We start from the raw sequence: 17792 nt of genomic DNA, 5'->3' as shown, positions 1-17792 counted from the left end.
ACCTTAAACACACACTGCCATTGCAAGCCGTGTGTTTTGGAGCAGAGAAAAGTGAAGAGTTGACATGGCACACATTCCGGTGTGCCATGCCTGAAACCCACAGCCTATGGTTTAGGTAAGACACCCCTCTAGCTGGGTGCACAACACTATTGATGAGGGTACAGTACATGATGACTGTACCCCTACAGTGTCTAAGTCTATTTTAAGACGTAAGCGCAATAAGTCCATAAAGAGTATATGGTCTGGGAGTTTGTCATTACGAACTCCACAGCACCATAATGGCATTACTGAATTCTGGGAAGTTTGGTAGCAAGCGTCTCAGCAAAATGAACCCACACTGATACCAGTATTTTTTATTCAATGCACTCAGAGTGCATCTTAGAGATGCCCCCTGAAAAACGACCATCCTCTGGTGGTTCCCTGACTGGTGCACAACAGCCTGCCATACAAGACCTGTATCTGGACCCATGGGTTGGGAGCCTTCTCTCCCTGAGCCCAGAAACATAGCCTTTACTGGGCGGAGGTGCTCACACCTCTCCCCAGGCCAGAAAAAGCCATGTGTGGCAGGGGAGCCTCAAAGGCCTTGCTGCTTTTGTAACACGACCCCCAGCCTCACCTGCTTTCAGGAGCAGGCCCCCTTCCTGTTTCCCCTCCTTTTCGACGGGAAGACAGGCAGAAAAATGAGCACAGCCCAATTGGTGTACCCACCTCTGCAAATCCCACCCCTCAGGTGGGCAAGGCGAGGTGAAGCCCACTCTTCATTGCTCACGATCTTGCAGATGGCAGGCACTCTCCAATCCGAATTGGGGATTGTGCCCACTCCCCCAGATTGGGTGAACACACCAAGGGTGTAGTCACCCTAAGGTCAGTAGCCTGTTGGCTACTGACCTCGTGACCCCTAAAACATCTCCCAAATTCAGCTGAACCAAGAAGACTGATTCCTGCAACCTAAGAAGGACAAAAGAAGATGCCCAGCAGAGGAGATTGCTGAGAACTGACTTTGCCTCAACCCTACAGACCCATCTGCAGTTTCCAGAGATTCTGCACCAAAAGTTGCCTTGTCCTGCCGCCAGTGACCTCCAGAACCCTTGGGAGGACTGACTGCCTTCAACAAAGACCGGCTCTCCTGTGAACGGCAGCTCTGTTCAAAAGAAACTCCCAAGACAGACTCTGAGCCTGCTGAGGACAAAGAAATCTGACGTCTGGAACCACCACTGCAATCGACTCCTACGGCCCGAATCTGGGTGGTCCACTGGTCCCAGCGAGGTCCCCCAGCGCTCCAGAGTCCACTGTGGGTTGACCCCTCCTGGACTCCTCAACGTCGCCTGCAACCTCTGCACAGAAATTCCTCAACCGCAAGTGGCCCGGTAAGATGAAATCCCACCTCAAGACACCCTTGCATCCTGCTGCCCTGTACCCTGGAGAAGAGAATCCGAGGTGCACCTATGCCCCGAGCACCCCGGTTCCTCCCGGAAGTCTTCCTGGACTGAGCCTGCAGCCAACAACCAAAACAGGCAATCCCCATTGACAACAGGGCACCTGATGCCAAAACCGTGCTCAGCAGCCCCTGTGCCACTATGGGTGTACCTTGTGTGCTAACTTGAACCCCTTTTGCCCTGAGCCTAAAACCCGGAGCTTTGCTCCTACAACCTTGTGGCCTTCTTGTGAGCAGCCACCTACCAGAGGCCCTCTATCCCCCACTGAATAACATTGGGCCTGAGCACTCTGCTCCCGGCCGCCCTAGTGCAGTTGAGAGTGTTCTGAGAGTGCATCCTCGACCCTGGGGGAACCCTGGTTCTAACTCCAGAATACCAACACCCACAAACCAGTACTTGCCTGAAAACAGGTAAGTTAATTTTCTCCCATAGGATTGGATTGACTGTTTTGTTTCCTTGAAAATGTTTCCAAATGTGGAGTCGGTTTGTATAAAACACTGAAAAACTGCATATGTGTAAATACTTAATTACTTACCTCTTGTGTAGAAAATGTCTAAGTGTCATATCAGGGCTTCTCACACTGATTAGCAAAAGTAACTTAAAAACTGCATTTGAACTTGAATTAAACTGTAAATCACTGCATACGATTTTGCAAAGTATTATTTCACTTGCCTGCACCAGGTCTGGCTTGGTTTTAGGAATAAAATAACTAAATAATATTTTTATACAAACAAATTGGTCTGAGTTCAGTCTTTGAGTGTGTGACATTTCTTGCCTGAGTGTGTACAATAAATGCTTAACACTACCCTCTGATAAAGCCTTACTGCTCGCCCACACTACCATAAATGGAGAGTAAGTTGCTATTTACCTTTACCTCTGACTACCTTGTGGGTTCCACTGGACTCTGTGCACACTATACCTCATTTTGATATGGTATATAGAGAGCCAGCTTCTCTCAAAGGGCCGATATAAATAAGGGCATGGCTTAAAACATTTGTGCTAAAATCTGTGCTCAGCATAATGTGCTGTCCGACTGGTATTTCTCTGCTTCTGTTATTACCTCCTCATAAGTGACATTACATCTACAACAAGCCAGGACTACCTTTTTTTTGTAAAAGATTGTTAGTTGCATAAGATAAATATACTATATGCTTACATACATCTATGGCTTTGTTGTATATAATTTTGAAAAAGCTTTAGTTCTTGTGCAAGAGGTTGTGGCGTAATGGCTAGAGTTGCCAACTTTGGAGCTGAGGAAGCAGATTTGAGTCTCCACGTCGGCTCAACATCTTAGGTTTCTGGGCAAATCACTTTAAACGTCCATGCCTACCAGAAAAAGAAATGAAGATGTCCTTGTTGGTGCTCATGTAAAGCACTTCGAGTTTAGCAATACAGAACTGCAAAAAATAAGTGACATCAAAACAGTGAACTGTTGCAGAGTTAAGATTTTTTTTCTCCAGTGTGAGGGTGAAAATCGAGAGCACGGTAGGGACCCGTCTAGGCGCTTGCTTTTATGAACTGCTGGTCCTGAGCACCAGCAGGACCCTGCCCACTTAAAGCCCTGCAGCGATGCCATAAATCGGGGATTGAGGGTGAGGAAATAAGTAATGTGCTGATCCTACAACAAACTTCCAGTCTTATGGTTAGGGTTGCCAGCTTATTCATTGGTTGTCCCATACGGTACAAAATAAGCAGTCACCTAAAGCTGTATTTTCAGCACTTACTGTGCATATTTCAAACAGCTAATATAAATATAAAACACTTTTAATATTGTTCTAGGGCTGCCTGAATGATCCATGAATAATTAAAGGGAACAAAGACCGAGCAGTCACATTACAAATGCACAGATCCTTTATTTATAACCATATTTAGTGTCAAGACGAAGTTTTTGCAGGCTCTTTAAGCAACACATGGCTGGCATTTTTCTTTTGGCAACCCTTCTTTATATTCCTTTAAATGAAATGCATTCTTACACTAGGGCAGTAAATGTAAAATCCAATGTAAAGAATAGGCATTGTGGGGGGCCAGGGGGTACCGGGACCAGAAAAAAAAACTAGTCCTCTGTAATCAGTTTACAAAGGTATGTAAATATGCAAATGGTCTTCAAGGACCTGTGAAAAACGACTGTGTGCCGGAGATCAGACTCAGCGCTGCAGAGCCCACAGCAGCAGCCTAGGCTGAGACACACCATTGGTGGGGGACGCAGGCAGGAAGGGGGGCTGAAACCCATGCAGCCCAATAGGTGTTGCGTGCCTGTTAGGAATAGGATGAATTAGATGGAGTTTACTACTGCTTCCACTTGTGAATCTTGACGGTGCTCTGTGTCCTACACTACTCCCAGGTTGGGTGAGCTTCTTTTTATGGCCATCAGTTCAACAAAAGGTAGTTGGGCATCAGAGGATCCAATGTTTTTCAAGTGTGCGGAGCTAAGGCCAGGATTTCTGTTGTAAAGCTCTTTAGTGTGAGGTAAGTACTTCTAATCCTGTTCTCAGTGCTTCAAGGTCTTAGTTAATGTTTTCAAAGTAGTTATGTGCCCTGTGAATGTTAGAAAATCCAGTCCAACACAAATTATTAGAATACTCGTTGTGGACTGTCACGACCCACAGGACTAAAGAAAACATCATACACACTGGCCCTTTCAAGCTGGCCCATCTCACAGCAACAGACTTAAATTCCAGTCAAACACTGCTAAACTCGACACCATCCCATATTCCCCACATAATGACTTTCACTTTAAAAAGACAGTCCTTTTTCATCGCCAAGTTCTTTCCTTTGTTTCGCTGTGATTGTTCCTGCTTGAAATCCCTGCCCTAGTTTCATCGTTCTCATGTTTTGATGGTCCTGAGTTTGTGTTTTTTGCAAACTCTCGACCTAAAATGCTGTCTAACGTTATATTGCACTCTGTGACAAATGTTTGGGTCAAAGTGGAACACTAGGTGATAACTCATCCGGAAGGCATACAGAAGGCCACTGATATCCATTTACTGCTTCTTGTGGGGATTTCAGCACAACTAATTAGCCATTGGAACTGATTTGCAATCTTCCATTTCTTTGGTTGGTCCCAAGACATTGTTTGAAGGTTGATGGTAATGTGTGCAGAACAGAGGCTTTTCTGGTAAGGTTGTTATATCCTCGTGAAAGAGACATGTTTGATTGTCTGCTGTCTCACATTTGATTAATCTCTTGCAGATTTCGGCTCAGGTGAAGCATGCCTGGTATTCTCCTTCTGTGGCATACTCCACATCCTCTGTGGTGAGTATATAACTCCTTGATGCGCTACAGTGCTGACTTGCTCTCTCTGTTGCCCATGTGCACCAGCTTATACTACTCTCCTCTACTGTTGCGCGCACGCTCTTCTGTTCCCTTGCACGGACTAATACCAGGTGTATGGAATATAATAAAATATCTACTTGTGGATGGGACAGGTGTTGCTTAAAAAATCCACTTGTCCCTTTGGTGCAGTGTAGTGTGCCCACATATATGGCAGCATTCTCATGATATAAGAGCTCTGATAATAGCCTCTCTGATTATTCCAGGGCTAATACTATAGTAGGGCTTAAATATTAGCAATTTCGTTATTTTGCCACCTTTTTGCAGATCTACATACAGGGCTTGGGGTAGCGCTAAGCAATAGTTCCAGGTGTTGGAATGCCCTTTTCAGTCAGTGAAAACCTACAAACTTGCATGTTTTATGGGTTTTCACCAGTTCTTCTTTAGTGTGTTCCCATACTGAGAAAGGTTGGAAATTTACTCCTGACAAAGGGCCAAAGTAAAACTTCTTTCAGGGTTAGAAAAACAGTGGTTGGATGGAAAGTAAACTTGTAAACGCTCTACAGATTTTTGCATGAAAAAAATCTGCATATGGATATTTGCTCGTGCTAAAATATAGTTCACAAGTATTTTCTAGGAGTACGATTTCCTGGTCTACTTCTGTAAATTCTTGCGACTTCATGAAACACATAAATCTGCAACAATGCAAGGACATACCATGGGTGCACTGTTGTGACTTTCTTTAAGAATTGGGCCTCTAATGAGGTCTGGTGTTAACCAAAATCTTTGTTTTTTATTAAAATTCTATCTCTCTCACTATCGATGAAGGCTGGCTTCATTGTGAATGATCACAATCTGCTCTTTAACATAGAGCATATCAGCACACAAAATAGTTTTGTTCAGTGCCAGGTACTACTATGGCATTGCGTGCTTTTTTTTTTTTTTTTTTTTTCTTTTTATATTTTGGTAGAGCAGGATATAGTCTGCATAAAGCGAGATTATATCCTCCCAGTCGGGGGTCAATCGCAACCCGCGTATGGAACGATCCTGCCGGACCCATGCTGCCAATGATTCCAGAGCCAGGGCAAACAGGAGCAGGGGCAGCTGGCATCCCTGCCTAGTCCCCCTGCTCAGGGAAAAGTCCAAAGACTTATGGTTATTGACCACTACTCGGGCCAAAGCAGAATAGAGAAGATGCACCCAGCCAATAAATTCCAGTCCGAAACCGAACTTCTCCAGACCCGCAAACAGCTCCCCTGTATCTCTACTCTCGATAAACATCGATCGGAGGAATAGGGCGAGCCTGTTAGAATTCAGCTTGTAGAGTTCAATGGGGATGCCATTCGGCCCGATGCCTTTCCTGAGTTAACCCCCCTGATCGCCTGTGCTACCTCGTCGTTGGTTAGCGGGAAATCCAAATAAGCTCGGTCATCTTCGGAGAGTCAGGGCTTTTGTATATCTTTGATCCTTTCTTTATTATCGTCTTCCAAGAACCCTCCCTCCCCAGGGTACACTTACTATAGTATCTGGCAAATCTGTTTGCGATAGCCTGTGGGTCCACAATCACCTCTGAGGCCTCCCCCCGTAACTCCGGCACCAACCTCGACGTCCACTCCCGTCTCTCCAGCCACACAATCAGTTTTCCAGCCTTGTCCCTGTGTCCGTACACCCTACTCTGGGTCTCCCCAAGCTGCGACCTGGCCCCCTCCCTGCCCTGCCCAATCCACCAAATTCATCCTGCCTCAGTTTGAGACGGTGAAAACCCTCAGGTGTCACTGCACCAGAAATATCCCTTTCTAGGGCTTTCACTGCCTCGTCTGCTTTCTCCAATGCGACCTGCCTCTTTCTTTTTCATTGCAATCAATGATAAAGTCTCGCCCCCTATTGCCGTTTTAAACGCTTCCCATAAGGTCTGTGCAGAATCCACTGTGCCCTGATTTTCGGAAAAATATCTATCCATTGCCTTGACTATATCTCTCTTAATGGTAGGGTCCCGGAAATGCCAAGGATAAAGGGGAGCAATTCTGCCTGCAATGACTCGATCGAACTCTGTGTCCAAACCGGGGAGTGGTTGGAGATGCCCCTTCCCATGTGTCGTACTTCTTTAACGGTCCAAGCCTGGGCCGCCGGGACTAATACATAGTCTATTCTGGACATGCTCCGGTGAGCCGATGACACATGAATCAACTAAACCCATCGTGTCTAGGAAACCAGGGAGCCACTTCTGTAATGGGCTCAGCAGTCTAGCTGGGTGCCAGTCCAGTTCCCCATCCACTACCGCATTAAAATCTCCACCCGTCACCAGGGGTCCCCAGGGGCAAGGTAAGGAAGATTGCTCACAAGTCTCGATACATGTCTGTTTGCAGGCCCGGTGGGACGTAAATTGACATAAAGGTGGATGTTCTCCCCTCCCATTGGCCCGAGATGCCTATGTATCTCCCCCTCTGATCGGACCACGTTGCTTGAATGGTGAAAAAAGGAAAGGAGTTCTTGAGAAGGATAGCTACCCCCCGCAACCCAGATGTAACCCTGCATGCGTCACCAATCTGTAGCCAGAACCCCCCCCCCCCCCCCCCCCCATGGAGGGCCATGCACTTATTCCCGATAAGATGTGTCTCTTGCAGCACCACCACATCAGGGGAGTGCCGCCGAATGAACTGATTGACCATTCCTCTCTTAATTTTGTTACCCAATCCATTCACATTCCAGCTAAGTATGTTAATCCCCAATCTCTTTCCACTATCTGTCATCAAATTGGTATAGAATAATCCCGTTAGCCACATTGTCCCCTGATGTGTGAAATAAAAACAAAAATCAAACAAGTCCCCACCCCCCCTTCCCTGCACCCCTGCATTTCACGTACACCCATCCCCAACTAGCAGTGTGCCTGTCGCCCAAATACTAATCTACAAACAAAGGTAGAAAAGGGAAGCAGGGCCCAAAAACTACCCCCCGCTCCCCCCAGCCGCTCTACACACTTCTTCATATTCGAGCCAGTCCACAGTAACTTCCAATTTACCAGGTCAAATTAAGATATATGCTATGGACCCACCCCAGCCCCCGACCACACAATACTACAGCAACCTGCAACGTTCATTATGCGTAGACCTATTGTTCATCAGCTTCACTTCGAGCTCGGTTTTTCGCCTCATTCAAGTGCACACCCTCCAACCAGTCCAATGCCACCTCAGGGTTGTCAATGAACCCTGCCTTCCCTTTGAGTTCCACCTGGAGGTGGGCCGGAAACATCATAGCGTATTTTAGTCCCTTGTCTCTTTTTCACCGTCAAGAAGCTCTGCTGTTGTTTCTGTACCGTTTGAGTGAAGTCCGGGAAAAAAGAGGGTTGCATTTTCGTACCGCAATGGGGTCCCTGTTCCTGCCACCTGCAAGATCACATCCCTGTCTCGGAAGTTCAAGACCCTCGCAATCGTAGGGCTAGGAGGGGCCCTGGGCTTAGTCCTCCCCCCCCCCCCCCCCCTGGCACGGTGTGTTCACGCTCTACTGTGAAAAGGTTACTCAGTCCCTTAGGCTTGAGGTGGTTGAGGACGACATCTTCCACAAACAGATCCGGTGTTTGGCCCTCTGACTTCTCAGGCACCCCAAGAATGCGAATGTTGTTCCGCCTGGCCCTTCCCTCATATTCATCCAGTTTGCTCTTGAGGCCCTAAGGTCACGTACCTCTTGCTGCAGCAATGTCATATCGTCAGTCAGGCTGGCCGTCTTAATTTCAAGTGATTTCACTTTCTCACTTAACTTCGTGAGATCCGCCCGTATCAGCCCCACCTCAATGGTGACCGTATCTAATTTGTTAACTAAGGCTTCCATCTTCTGGTCCAGGGACGCCTGGACCCCATTTATGGCGGCCATAAGATCCGTCAACGTTGGTTCAATGTAGCGACTGTTGCCCCCCCCCTCCCCCTTCGACTAAGCCCTCTTCAATTCTGCCGGGGATCCTTTGGGCATAGTCTATCAAACTAATTTATTACTTTGGACATTCCTGGATCCCTCGGACGACCTGGATTGGGATTTTTCAGTGTCCGTCTTAGTCGCCATCTAGACTCCTTTGTTGTCAATGCCGGGTACTGGACAGAGGACCACTCTCCAGGCCAAGGTCACAGGGTGCTTGCACTCCCCCGTCACTCACTGACTTCAGCCTCCACGACACCGCAAACCCAGGATCCTCAAAGTCCATACCTGGCTCACCCAGTCGAATGTGTGCTTTTTGAGACCAAAACATTATTTTGCTTTTTGCCAAGCCTGCTTGTTTAGTTAGCTGGGTGACCAGTGCAGGTGCGCCATACACCGGTCTTCCAGATTGAAGTAATTTATCCTGATGAATCTTGCTTATTGTAGACACAGACCTTCTTTTCTACTCCAGCCTTGTTTAAATGCTGTTATTCCCATCATAATTTTGCTATAATGATACAACAAATAATGCACACACCTGACGTTGCGCTTAAAGGACACACAGACCCATGGTTTGCTGATTGCTGAAAACGCCAGTACGCAGCATCATGCTTAATGTGCACCTCTGTCCTTTGTACTGCTGCTGACCTATGATTTGCTATAAATGCCAGTACTTCATAACCTGTTTCTTCTGCTGTTCGCTCTGCACAGAAGAAATGTAACCTTGTTTCACCCTCTCTGTAGCCAACAACAAAGCTGCTGATCGATGGAAAGTTTGTTGACTCCAACACCTCAGAATGGATCAATATCCACAATCCGGTGAGTGAAGCAAGCAAATTTTAGACATCAGGTGGTATAGCTGAGGCATTGATTTTGAGTGCTAGAGCATACCTTGTCACTCTTGGGCTTGTAGTGCGGTGGGATCATTATTGTCTTTGAGGGTGTTCTTGTGGTGTGAAGATTAGTTTCTCTAGGATTATTGTGTAGCCTGGGAATCGCTTTGCCTCATTTAGCAAAGTGCTTCTGATTAATGAAGTAGTGGTGGGGGTATATGCATGCATATTGCGCTTATCTACACCTTGTTGTGTAGTTTGAAACTGTCTGTGCCTGACTCTGCAGTTTAAGGTTGCCTCCTTGTACACTCACTGTAGTGTGAGGCTTTTATTATCTTAGTGTGTAGTCCTGCTATAATTACAATGTATTTTCCCTCTTAGGTAAGCCCTTTTGCAATTGTATACGTTTTTTGGTCTCACCTGGTGAAAGCAGCGCATGCGCTACTCGCGCTATTGAGAGTACCTTTTTGTAATCGATTCTGCCGAAGGCTTTGCATGCACGCGCCTGCATGAACAAACCTGGCTGCTCTTGCAATTTGTCAATAGCAGACAGCATGCACATGTCCGTAGGGACTGTGGACAGTCCCACGCCATTTTGTTGCCATAGCAACGAAAATGCTGCTTCGCGTGTGCTTTGCTTTTTTTTTTTATGTCAGATCCCCGGGGCACAAGCAGGCATCCACTTCTGTGTTTTTGCTTCTTTACTGTCTGTCTATTGCCAGTGTTTCTAGTCTATTTCACGCCTTGCTGTTCCGCTTTTTAAATGTATTTACCCTAGTACTAGGGACACGAGAATTTAATGCGGCATGCAGCTTGTCACAGGACACAAGGATTACACACGTTGAGTGCACCTGGGATTATTTGTTGCTTACACGTGGCTTGCAGCTTGTTCTTTTTTGCAACAAGGCAAATCAATATGCATACAGGAAACACAATGGAACTGCGGAGTCCAGCTTGCCAAGAGACCAAGCTCTGTATTCACGACGCCATTTCCCTATGTTCTACTGCAAAAAGGGCCGCCTTTCCATCACTGGCATGCATTAAACTCTCAAAACCCAAATCAATGCTCAGAATTGACTTTAACACCCCAGTTTCCAGCAGCTTAAGTGGCTAACTAATAATATCAACTACTTTGCAGCAGCCCCAGCCTATTGAATATGGCGTGTGTTCAGATGCAGTAATGTTTAGTCGATAGCTCTAATAAAGCAGGGACCGCAGGCATGAATGGGAGCACTGTGATAATTCAACAGCACGTTCACGTCTGCTTCATATCTGTTGGGAAACGAGAACAAGTACTCGCTGGTTCCGCTTTCTGTTGTGCGTGGCACGCTCGCACACAAGGCATGTGCAGGGGTTCTGCAACCACTTGCATGACAAGAGGGATCAGAAAACTGCATTTCACAGAAGAAATCACACCGATAGTGAATCGGAAGAACACCAACCTGGCAGGTAGCTTTAATCTTGCATACCATCCCTGAATTTCTGGATAGCAGGTAGAAGATTTGAGAAACTCTGGAATGCAAGGCTTAAAATTGCAGGGTTCGCCCAGAAGTGGGACCGGGTGTGGGGAAAGTGGAACACTTACAGTGGTGATAAATGCAATCCTCCCCATACCCGGCAACTCCTACTGGTAGAGCAAGCAGCGCGGTGGAGGTCCCAGATGACGATATGTCAAGTGGTCCTACAGTTTATTTTCACAAAATATCTTAGGAGACATCGTTGATGACTGTGCTCACGCGGGCTGATCAATACATTACTGCTGTCTTGTTTCCTTTCGAATGTTTAATAAAAAACAAGCATTGGCATAGCCAATAGGTCTCTCCTTTGGGACCTTATAAGTGTTTAGTTATCCGGCACAATATCCTTGGTGCAACAACATTAAGGGTTGCATGGCTAAACACTTATAAGGTCCAAAAGCGATACCTATTGGCAATGCCAATGCTTGTTTATTTAGGCATAAATCTAAAGTTAAATGCACATTGATTCATTCATTCATTGTCCATGTTCATTGTAACGTAATGTGATAATCAAGTCTGCTTGCATATATTTATGTTTTCTTGTATGGATTGAATTCCCTTTTATCAGTGATTGTTTTTAAATAATAAACAAGATTTTATAGAGTCTGATAACTTCACTTCTCGTTTGTTTTTGAACAATAGGTAAGGTTTTACAGAATGTAAGTAAGGGTACCAGGCCTTTCTGCTTACTATATATTCTAAAATTGACCAGATACATTATCTAAACAAAGAACAGAGTGGAATGAGGTAGAGAGGAACCTCATGGCAGCAACTTGAGACAAAGGCCACGCAGATCTATCGATATCTTCCTTTACTGAAGGCTAAACATGGGCACATCTGGCCTTCGCTCGGTAGGCTTATCTACCTTTTGCCGACATAGATGAGAATAGCAGATGCTTTTACTCTGCTGAACATTGACTGCTGTCCAAAAGAGCTAGGAGAGTGTGAACCATCTTTGAAACTGGTATTAGGCCTGTTTGTGGTGCTCAATCTTAGCTAAGTTAACCAAGAGAAATGTGGGTGGGTTGGAGATATTAATATAAAGAAGGCTTTTTGATACCCACACAATGTTACAATATGCTTATTATTCACATAAACATATCTACCGCTACTTTGTTTATTTTTATAATAATTACGATTCATATTGTGTTCACTAGGTTAGGATTTTTTATTTAATTTTAACATGTAATCGTTCTAATATAGCCTTTGTTATCCTAGTGTTCTTGAGTGTGCCTTTCCAAGTTGAAAGAAGCTTGGGTACCTTTAATTATCCCTGTCTTATCACACAGAATTGATCGTTCCCTAATTTTGCTTGACAGTATCAATGTTTATCTATGCCTGACTTTAGTTGGATATAATCTTGGTGGTGCAAGCGGTAATAAAAGCAATAGCTGATCTAGCCACACAGAACATTTCAAAGACCGATGGCTTGCTTATTGAAGTTTACATTGGGTATGGTGATCTACTGTTATCATGCCTTGCTGAAATGTACATGGAAGCAGTCATGGAGGGCGCATTCCCTCTTTACCCCCATCATGCAAATGAAGGAGGCAACAATAGCCTTGCTTTCTAAGCTAGGCAGAGACCCGCAGGCGGCATATTCTCATAGGCAGTAGTTGGTACACTGGGTTACCTGTATGAGAATGGTTTGCTCAGAAAATTTCAGCATTCTCTATGAAACAACATACAATCTGCTCACTTGGCTATGAAAAGTAGTTGTACAGCTACATGCACACTGACTTACAAACACTGTTGAGGTTGGATAGCAACAGGAAAGCTATCACAGTATTATAATGGCACAGTATTATAATGGGCAGTCATTGGGGTGACTACGAATCATCTAGGAAGACCCCAGGTAGCAATATATAATTTAACAAAAACAAGAGCGACCATAATATACACGTGAACATGGGTATCAAGTAGAACTTAAAAAAAACGTTCATATGACACTCATTTTTAGGCAAAATAGTATAGCATGCAATTTTCTGTGTAGATTTAATCTAAACCAACATTTAAATTTCTATTTTTCAACAGGCAAAATTCAGCATTCTTAGCATTAGCAAATATGTGGGTTATAAACATTTTTGAAATCTTTTATCACCCATGTATTCTAATGCTGAGATTGTATTTGTTTTGCGAATTAAATGACATTTGATTCTGCTGAATCCGGTTTAACTACAGGGTACTGGTTGTTTCTTGCTTATGAATTAAATGTTTGCAAAGATTAAGTCTAGACAGAATTTTGCCTGTCAAAAAATTGAAATTTTAATTTTGGTTTAGATTAAAAATGTTGGTTCGGATTAAACCTAAACAGGAAAGTCAGTGTCCTCCTATTTTGCCAAAAAATGAGTTCCATGTGAACGCTTGTTCCGAGTTCCCCCAGGTAGCAAGCACTGCAAATATATATGCATGACTTAATGAAGAGCATTGAAAATTGGTGCCAGGTACTATCTTCGGTTATTGGATAAAGCCTAATTTAAAGGATTGCTTTGATGTATTGCACCGGACGTATCTTACTACTCCTAGATTGAGTAGGATGCTCTTCAGGAGCACTGACTCATATCTGTGCTGCAGGGATAGGGAAGTGGGATTTTGCCACATGCTTCGGTTGTGCCCTAATATGGTAGAGCATTGGAAGAAACTATTGATGATTGTTGAAGAAGTGACTGATTTGGCATGGGCTGTTGAGACCAAAACACATCTGTTGGGCCTCGCAGGGGCGGCCTTAGGCATGTGCAAGCTGTGCACCTGTACAGGGCCACCAAACCCCAGGGGCCGCCACGCTAAAATATATCCTTAATGTAATAATCCTCTGAGGATGGATACATATTTGCATGGTGTCCCCTGGCAGGGATTTGGCAGCCTCCGGCTCTGTTCCATTTCCAAACACCCTGACCCCCCTCTTCACTGGCCTCTGCGCTCCGCCCCGCCCAGACCCCCTCTTCCAGGGTCCCCTACCTACGCTCCCTGCCCAGGGCCGCCATGAGCCTAGAGCCGCCCCTGGCCTCTGGTCTAGACCTAAAACGGAAAACGTTCGTACCAAGTGTATTGATTTGGGATTTGTATTGGCCAAAAGGTATATTGCGTAATCATTGAAATGTACTAGTGCTCACAGAAGTAGAAACTGGGTAAAGGAAGTTGTGTACTGGGCATAGATGGAGAGTGCAATATTGCGTATGGAATGTTAGAGACCTGTAATGTAAAGGGATATACCAATAACTTAAAGACACGATGGCTGAAGCTCTGAAATGGAGAGATAGATGACCGGCACCCCCACCCCATGAACTAGAAACGGGTCACTACTAAACTGATCTCAAAGGAGACCTCTTATACATTCTCTACCCAGTGTTCATGAGAGTACCTCACCTTCTGTGAAGTACTGAGCATTGGAATGTAATTGGATTTATATAGCGCTTACTACCCCATCCCAGGCGTCCAATCGCTTTTAGGCGAGGAGCACACTACTCTGGAACCCATAAAGGATTAGTGGTGAATTAGTATATTGAAAATATGAAATCTATTTGAGTGGTGGACATGTTAGTCTGTTGTTTGGATTGTAAAGGATAGTGAATGGATAGAAGGGAAGGATTTAGAAAACGTTTTTGTTTTGGAGCTCACTGCAGTTGGAGGAGGCTTGATGTAAGTAAAAAGGAGTTGGAGGGGGAAGTGTCCGAGAGAGGGTTTGGAAAGGCTGGTTTTGGCGGATCAGAAATGTTAAAAGAGGTATAAGGTGCTGCAGGAATGGGTGGAGTAGGGAATAGTCTTTAAAGGGTTATTTTGGGGGATCATAGTATTGATCTGGAGTTTGGGATGAATGAAGGAGTGAACGGAATGGGTATATTGATAGTTATTGGGTGAGAAAGAGGGTAGTGCATTTGAAAGAATAGTAGAGGTTGGAGAGGAGTCGGAGTTGAGGTAGAGGATATATTGAACAGCATAGGGTGAAAAATCGGTAAGGGCATTGGATATGCTGCATTAGAAAATAGTAATAAAGTATAAATAATAAATATATAGATCCAAAAGTACATTGAAGGTATATAGAAGCAGAAAGGAAGGTAGTATATGTAGATTAAAGGAGCATTAAATAAACTCTGGCTTTCAAGTGTTGTACTTTAAATTAGATTTATATATGTATATATTTTTTTGGTAGATCAATAGTGAAGCAACTGTAGATAAATAGGTATGTATGATCAAAAGATGTACTTATTTATGCAGTCACTTAGTTACATTATTCTATATTTTTAACATGTATATATCAGTAATATGTACATTTGTTAAGCAGAACTAATGAATATCTCTCGCTCTCTCCATACACACTTTGTTTTTCAGCATAATTATTCTACACGCCTCTACAGAGCAATACACATAGGTACATATCTATAGTACAAATGAATGCTTATATTTAGAGAGAGATGCTGTATATCTCTATTTGCCTATGGAGGATATGTGAGGAAGAGCCAATTATTGAGTAGTTTTCTGAAGATAAGGTGGTTAATTGTCGATCTTATGTTGGGGGATAAAGAGTTCCATAGTTTGGCTGCCTGAACAGAGAATGATGTGCGACCCATTGGTTTTTTTCTTGTGTGTACGGGAGTGGAGATTCCTTTGTTGAATGTGTTTGGGGACTTTATTCCTGATGAAGAGTGGTCCCATTCCATGTATCGCTTTATGGGTACGGAGATGTGGTCTTGCGGTTTTATACGTAAGAGTAGTCTGGCAGCCGAGTTCTGAATCCGTTGTAGTCTTTTCATGGTCATTAAAGGCGATCGGTGGTAAAGGCTATCGGCGTAATTGAGTTTGGACAAAACAAAGGAGATGGTAGCCTGGACCTTGTTTGGAAATTCGAAATGGGGGAAGATTCGTCGCAGAGTTTTTATAGTAACAAAGCTTGAACTTTCTAGTTTGTCCACTTGGGCATTCATCGATAGCTTGGAGTCCATGGTCATTCCAAGGTTTCTTACGTCCTTTGATATTTTAGGCGGTGTCCCAGATCATCAGGCCACTTGGCGAGTGGGTCCTATTGTTTGCAATAGCCACACAAGAGTATTTCTGTTTTGGAAGCCTTCAATTTGAGATGGCTCCACGTCATCCTCCGCTTTGAGACAACTGAAAATTGGTGAGTTTCCAATGTCTCTGGGGAATTGCAGTTGAAGCAGTATTTGCATGTCATCTGCATGGTTATAGCACCAGAGGTGAAATTGATTGATCAGTGCCCGTAATGACTTCTTTAGATGTTGAAAAGCATGGGAGAGATAGTAGAGCCCTGAGGAACCCCTGCTTTTGTGAAGTAGGGTTTGGATGAGCAAGGTGGTATGGATGACATTAGTTCTGTTGCGAAGGTAGGACGTGATCCAAACTAGAGCAGTCCCCTCTGTGCCGGCTTCGTAGAGTCTTTGTTTCAGTGTCATGGTCAACTGTGTCAAAGGCAGCAGCGAGGCCCATGAGAAGTAGTGCAGCAACCTTTTTGCAGTCAACTGTGTTCTTTAGGTCACCCCAAATGGCAAGGAGAGCAGATTCTGTGCCTCTTCCTAGATGGAATCCTGTTTGGAAGTCTGAAAGTATGGCATTCTCTTTAATGAATTGTGACATCTGGGCGAACGCTGCTCTTTCTATCAGTTTGCCCTGGAAAGGTCCATTCGAAACTGGTCTGTAGTTGTCAGGGTTCAGCAGGTCCAAGTTTGTTTTCTTCAGTAATGGGTGTATGAATTACTTTTTGAGTTCTTCTGGAAATATTCCGGTAGTTAAGGAGTTGTTGATGATTCTCCTTACTGGAGTGGCAGCAGAGGTTGTTAAATGAATTGTCTTGAAGGTTTACAGTGGACATGGGTAAGGGCTGCCGACAGGCCTGGTTGCTTTGACCAGGTCCATAAATTAATTGTGTGAAATGTGTCGGAAGGAACAGAGAGGCTGGCTTAGAGTATTCTTGGTTTGTAGCTTTGTAAAAGGGTCAATGCTGATGCTTTGTCTCTGTTTTAAGTATGACTCCAACGTGTCTGCTTTATCCATGTAATGATTTGCCAGTTTGTCTGTGAACTCTTGGGTAAAAGTATGAGCTGCTTCTAGGCAATTTGGTTTACGAAATCCATTGAGAATTTTATAAAGTTCTTTATTTGCACATTTAGCATTTTCAATTCTGCCTGAATAGTGTTTTTTTTTTTTTTTTTTTTTTGATAGCTGACTTGTATAATCTGTTAATTTTCTGTAGGCGAAGTTTGTCTTGGTTGGCATTTGTTTTGAACCAGGCACGTTGCAGCTTTCTATTTTGCTGTTGTATCTTTTATCTCTGTATTTCTCCAAGGTGCTTGTTTTTGTTTTTTTTGTTCTGTTGTGTGGTTTTTAGAATCCGGATATCAAAAGCTTCCTGAAGCCACTCATATAGATTTGAAACAGAACTTATTGTTTCTACACACCTACTGGATATTCGTTGTGTTTCTATGTGTTCCAAATTGGTTTGTTCCACGGCCGATAGGTGGATACATGTAAAATGGTTCAGGTGCGTCTTAGTGTTGTTTTATGTTGGAAGGCAAGCAAATGGTGATCTGACCATGTGACTGGAGTCATCATTTGAAAGGTAACTAGTTCTGTATTAGCAAAAATGACTTTTAGGATGTGTACACCGATGTCTGTAGGTTAGTGGACGATCTGATGCAGGTTCAGTGCTTCTAGGCCAGTGAGGATTGTTTTCGGATGAGGTATATTCAGTTTTTCAAACGAAATGTTTCGGTCACTCAGAACGCATAGGTTGGAGTTTAGTGTTATCAGGTTTGAAACTATGTCTAGAAGTGTGTCTGGGAATATTTCCTTGCTAGGTGGGAGGTCTGTAAAGGAGC

General features: G+C 44.2%; 1 protein-coding gene across 1 annotated transcript in view; it reads left to right on the top strand.

The window, feature by feature from the left end:
- ALDH6A1 (aldehyde dehydrogenase 6 family member A1) overlaps nucleotides 1–17792 on the top strand; it is a 105701-nt gene that overhangs the window by 17869 nt on the left and 70040 nt on the right. The window contains exons 2-3 of the mRNA XM_086937475.1: nucleotides 4626–4688; nucleotides 9357–9431. Coding sequence (XP_086793601.1) covers nucleotides 4626–4688; nucleotides 9357–9431 — 138 coding nt within the window. The remainder of the gene's footprint in view (nucleotides 1–4625; nucleotides 4689–9356; nucleotides 9432–17792) is intronic.

The sequence above is a fragment of the Lissotriton vulgaris genome, chromosome 9, assembly GCF_964263255.1.
Source record: "Lissotriton vulgaris chromosome 9, aLisVul1.2, whole genome shotgun sequence".
Classification (NCBI taxonomy): domain Eukaryota; kingdom Metazoa; phylum Chordata; class Amphibia; order Caudata; family Salamandridae; genus Lissotriton; species Lissotriton vulgaris.
This window is presented reverse-complemented; position numbering and strand designations above follow the sequence as displayed.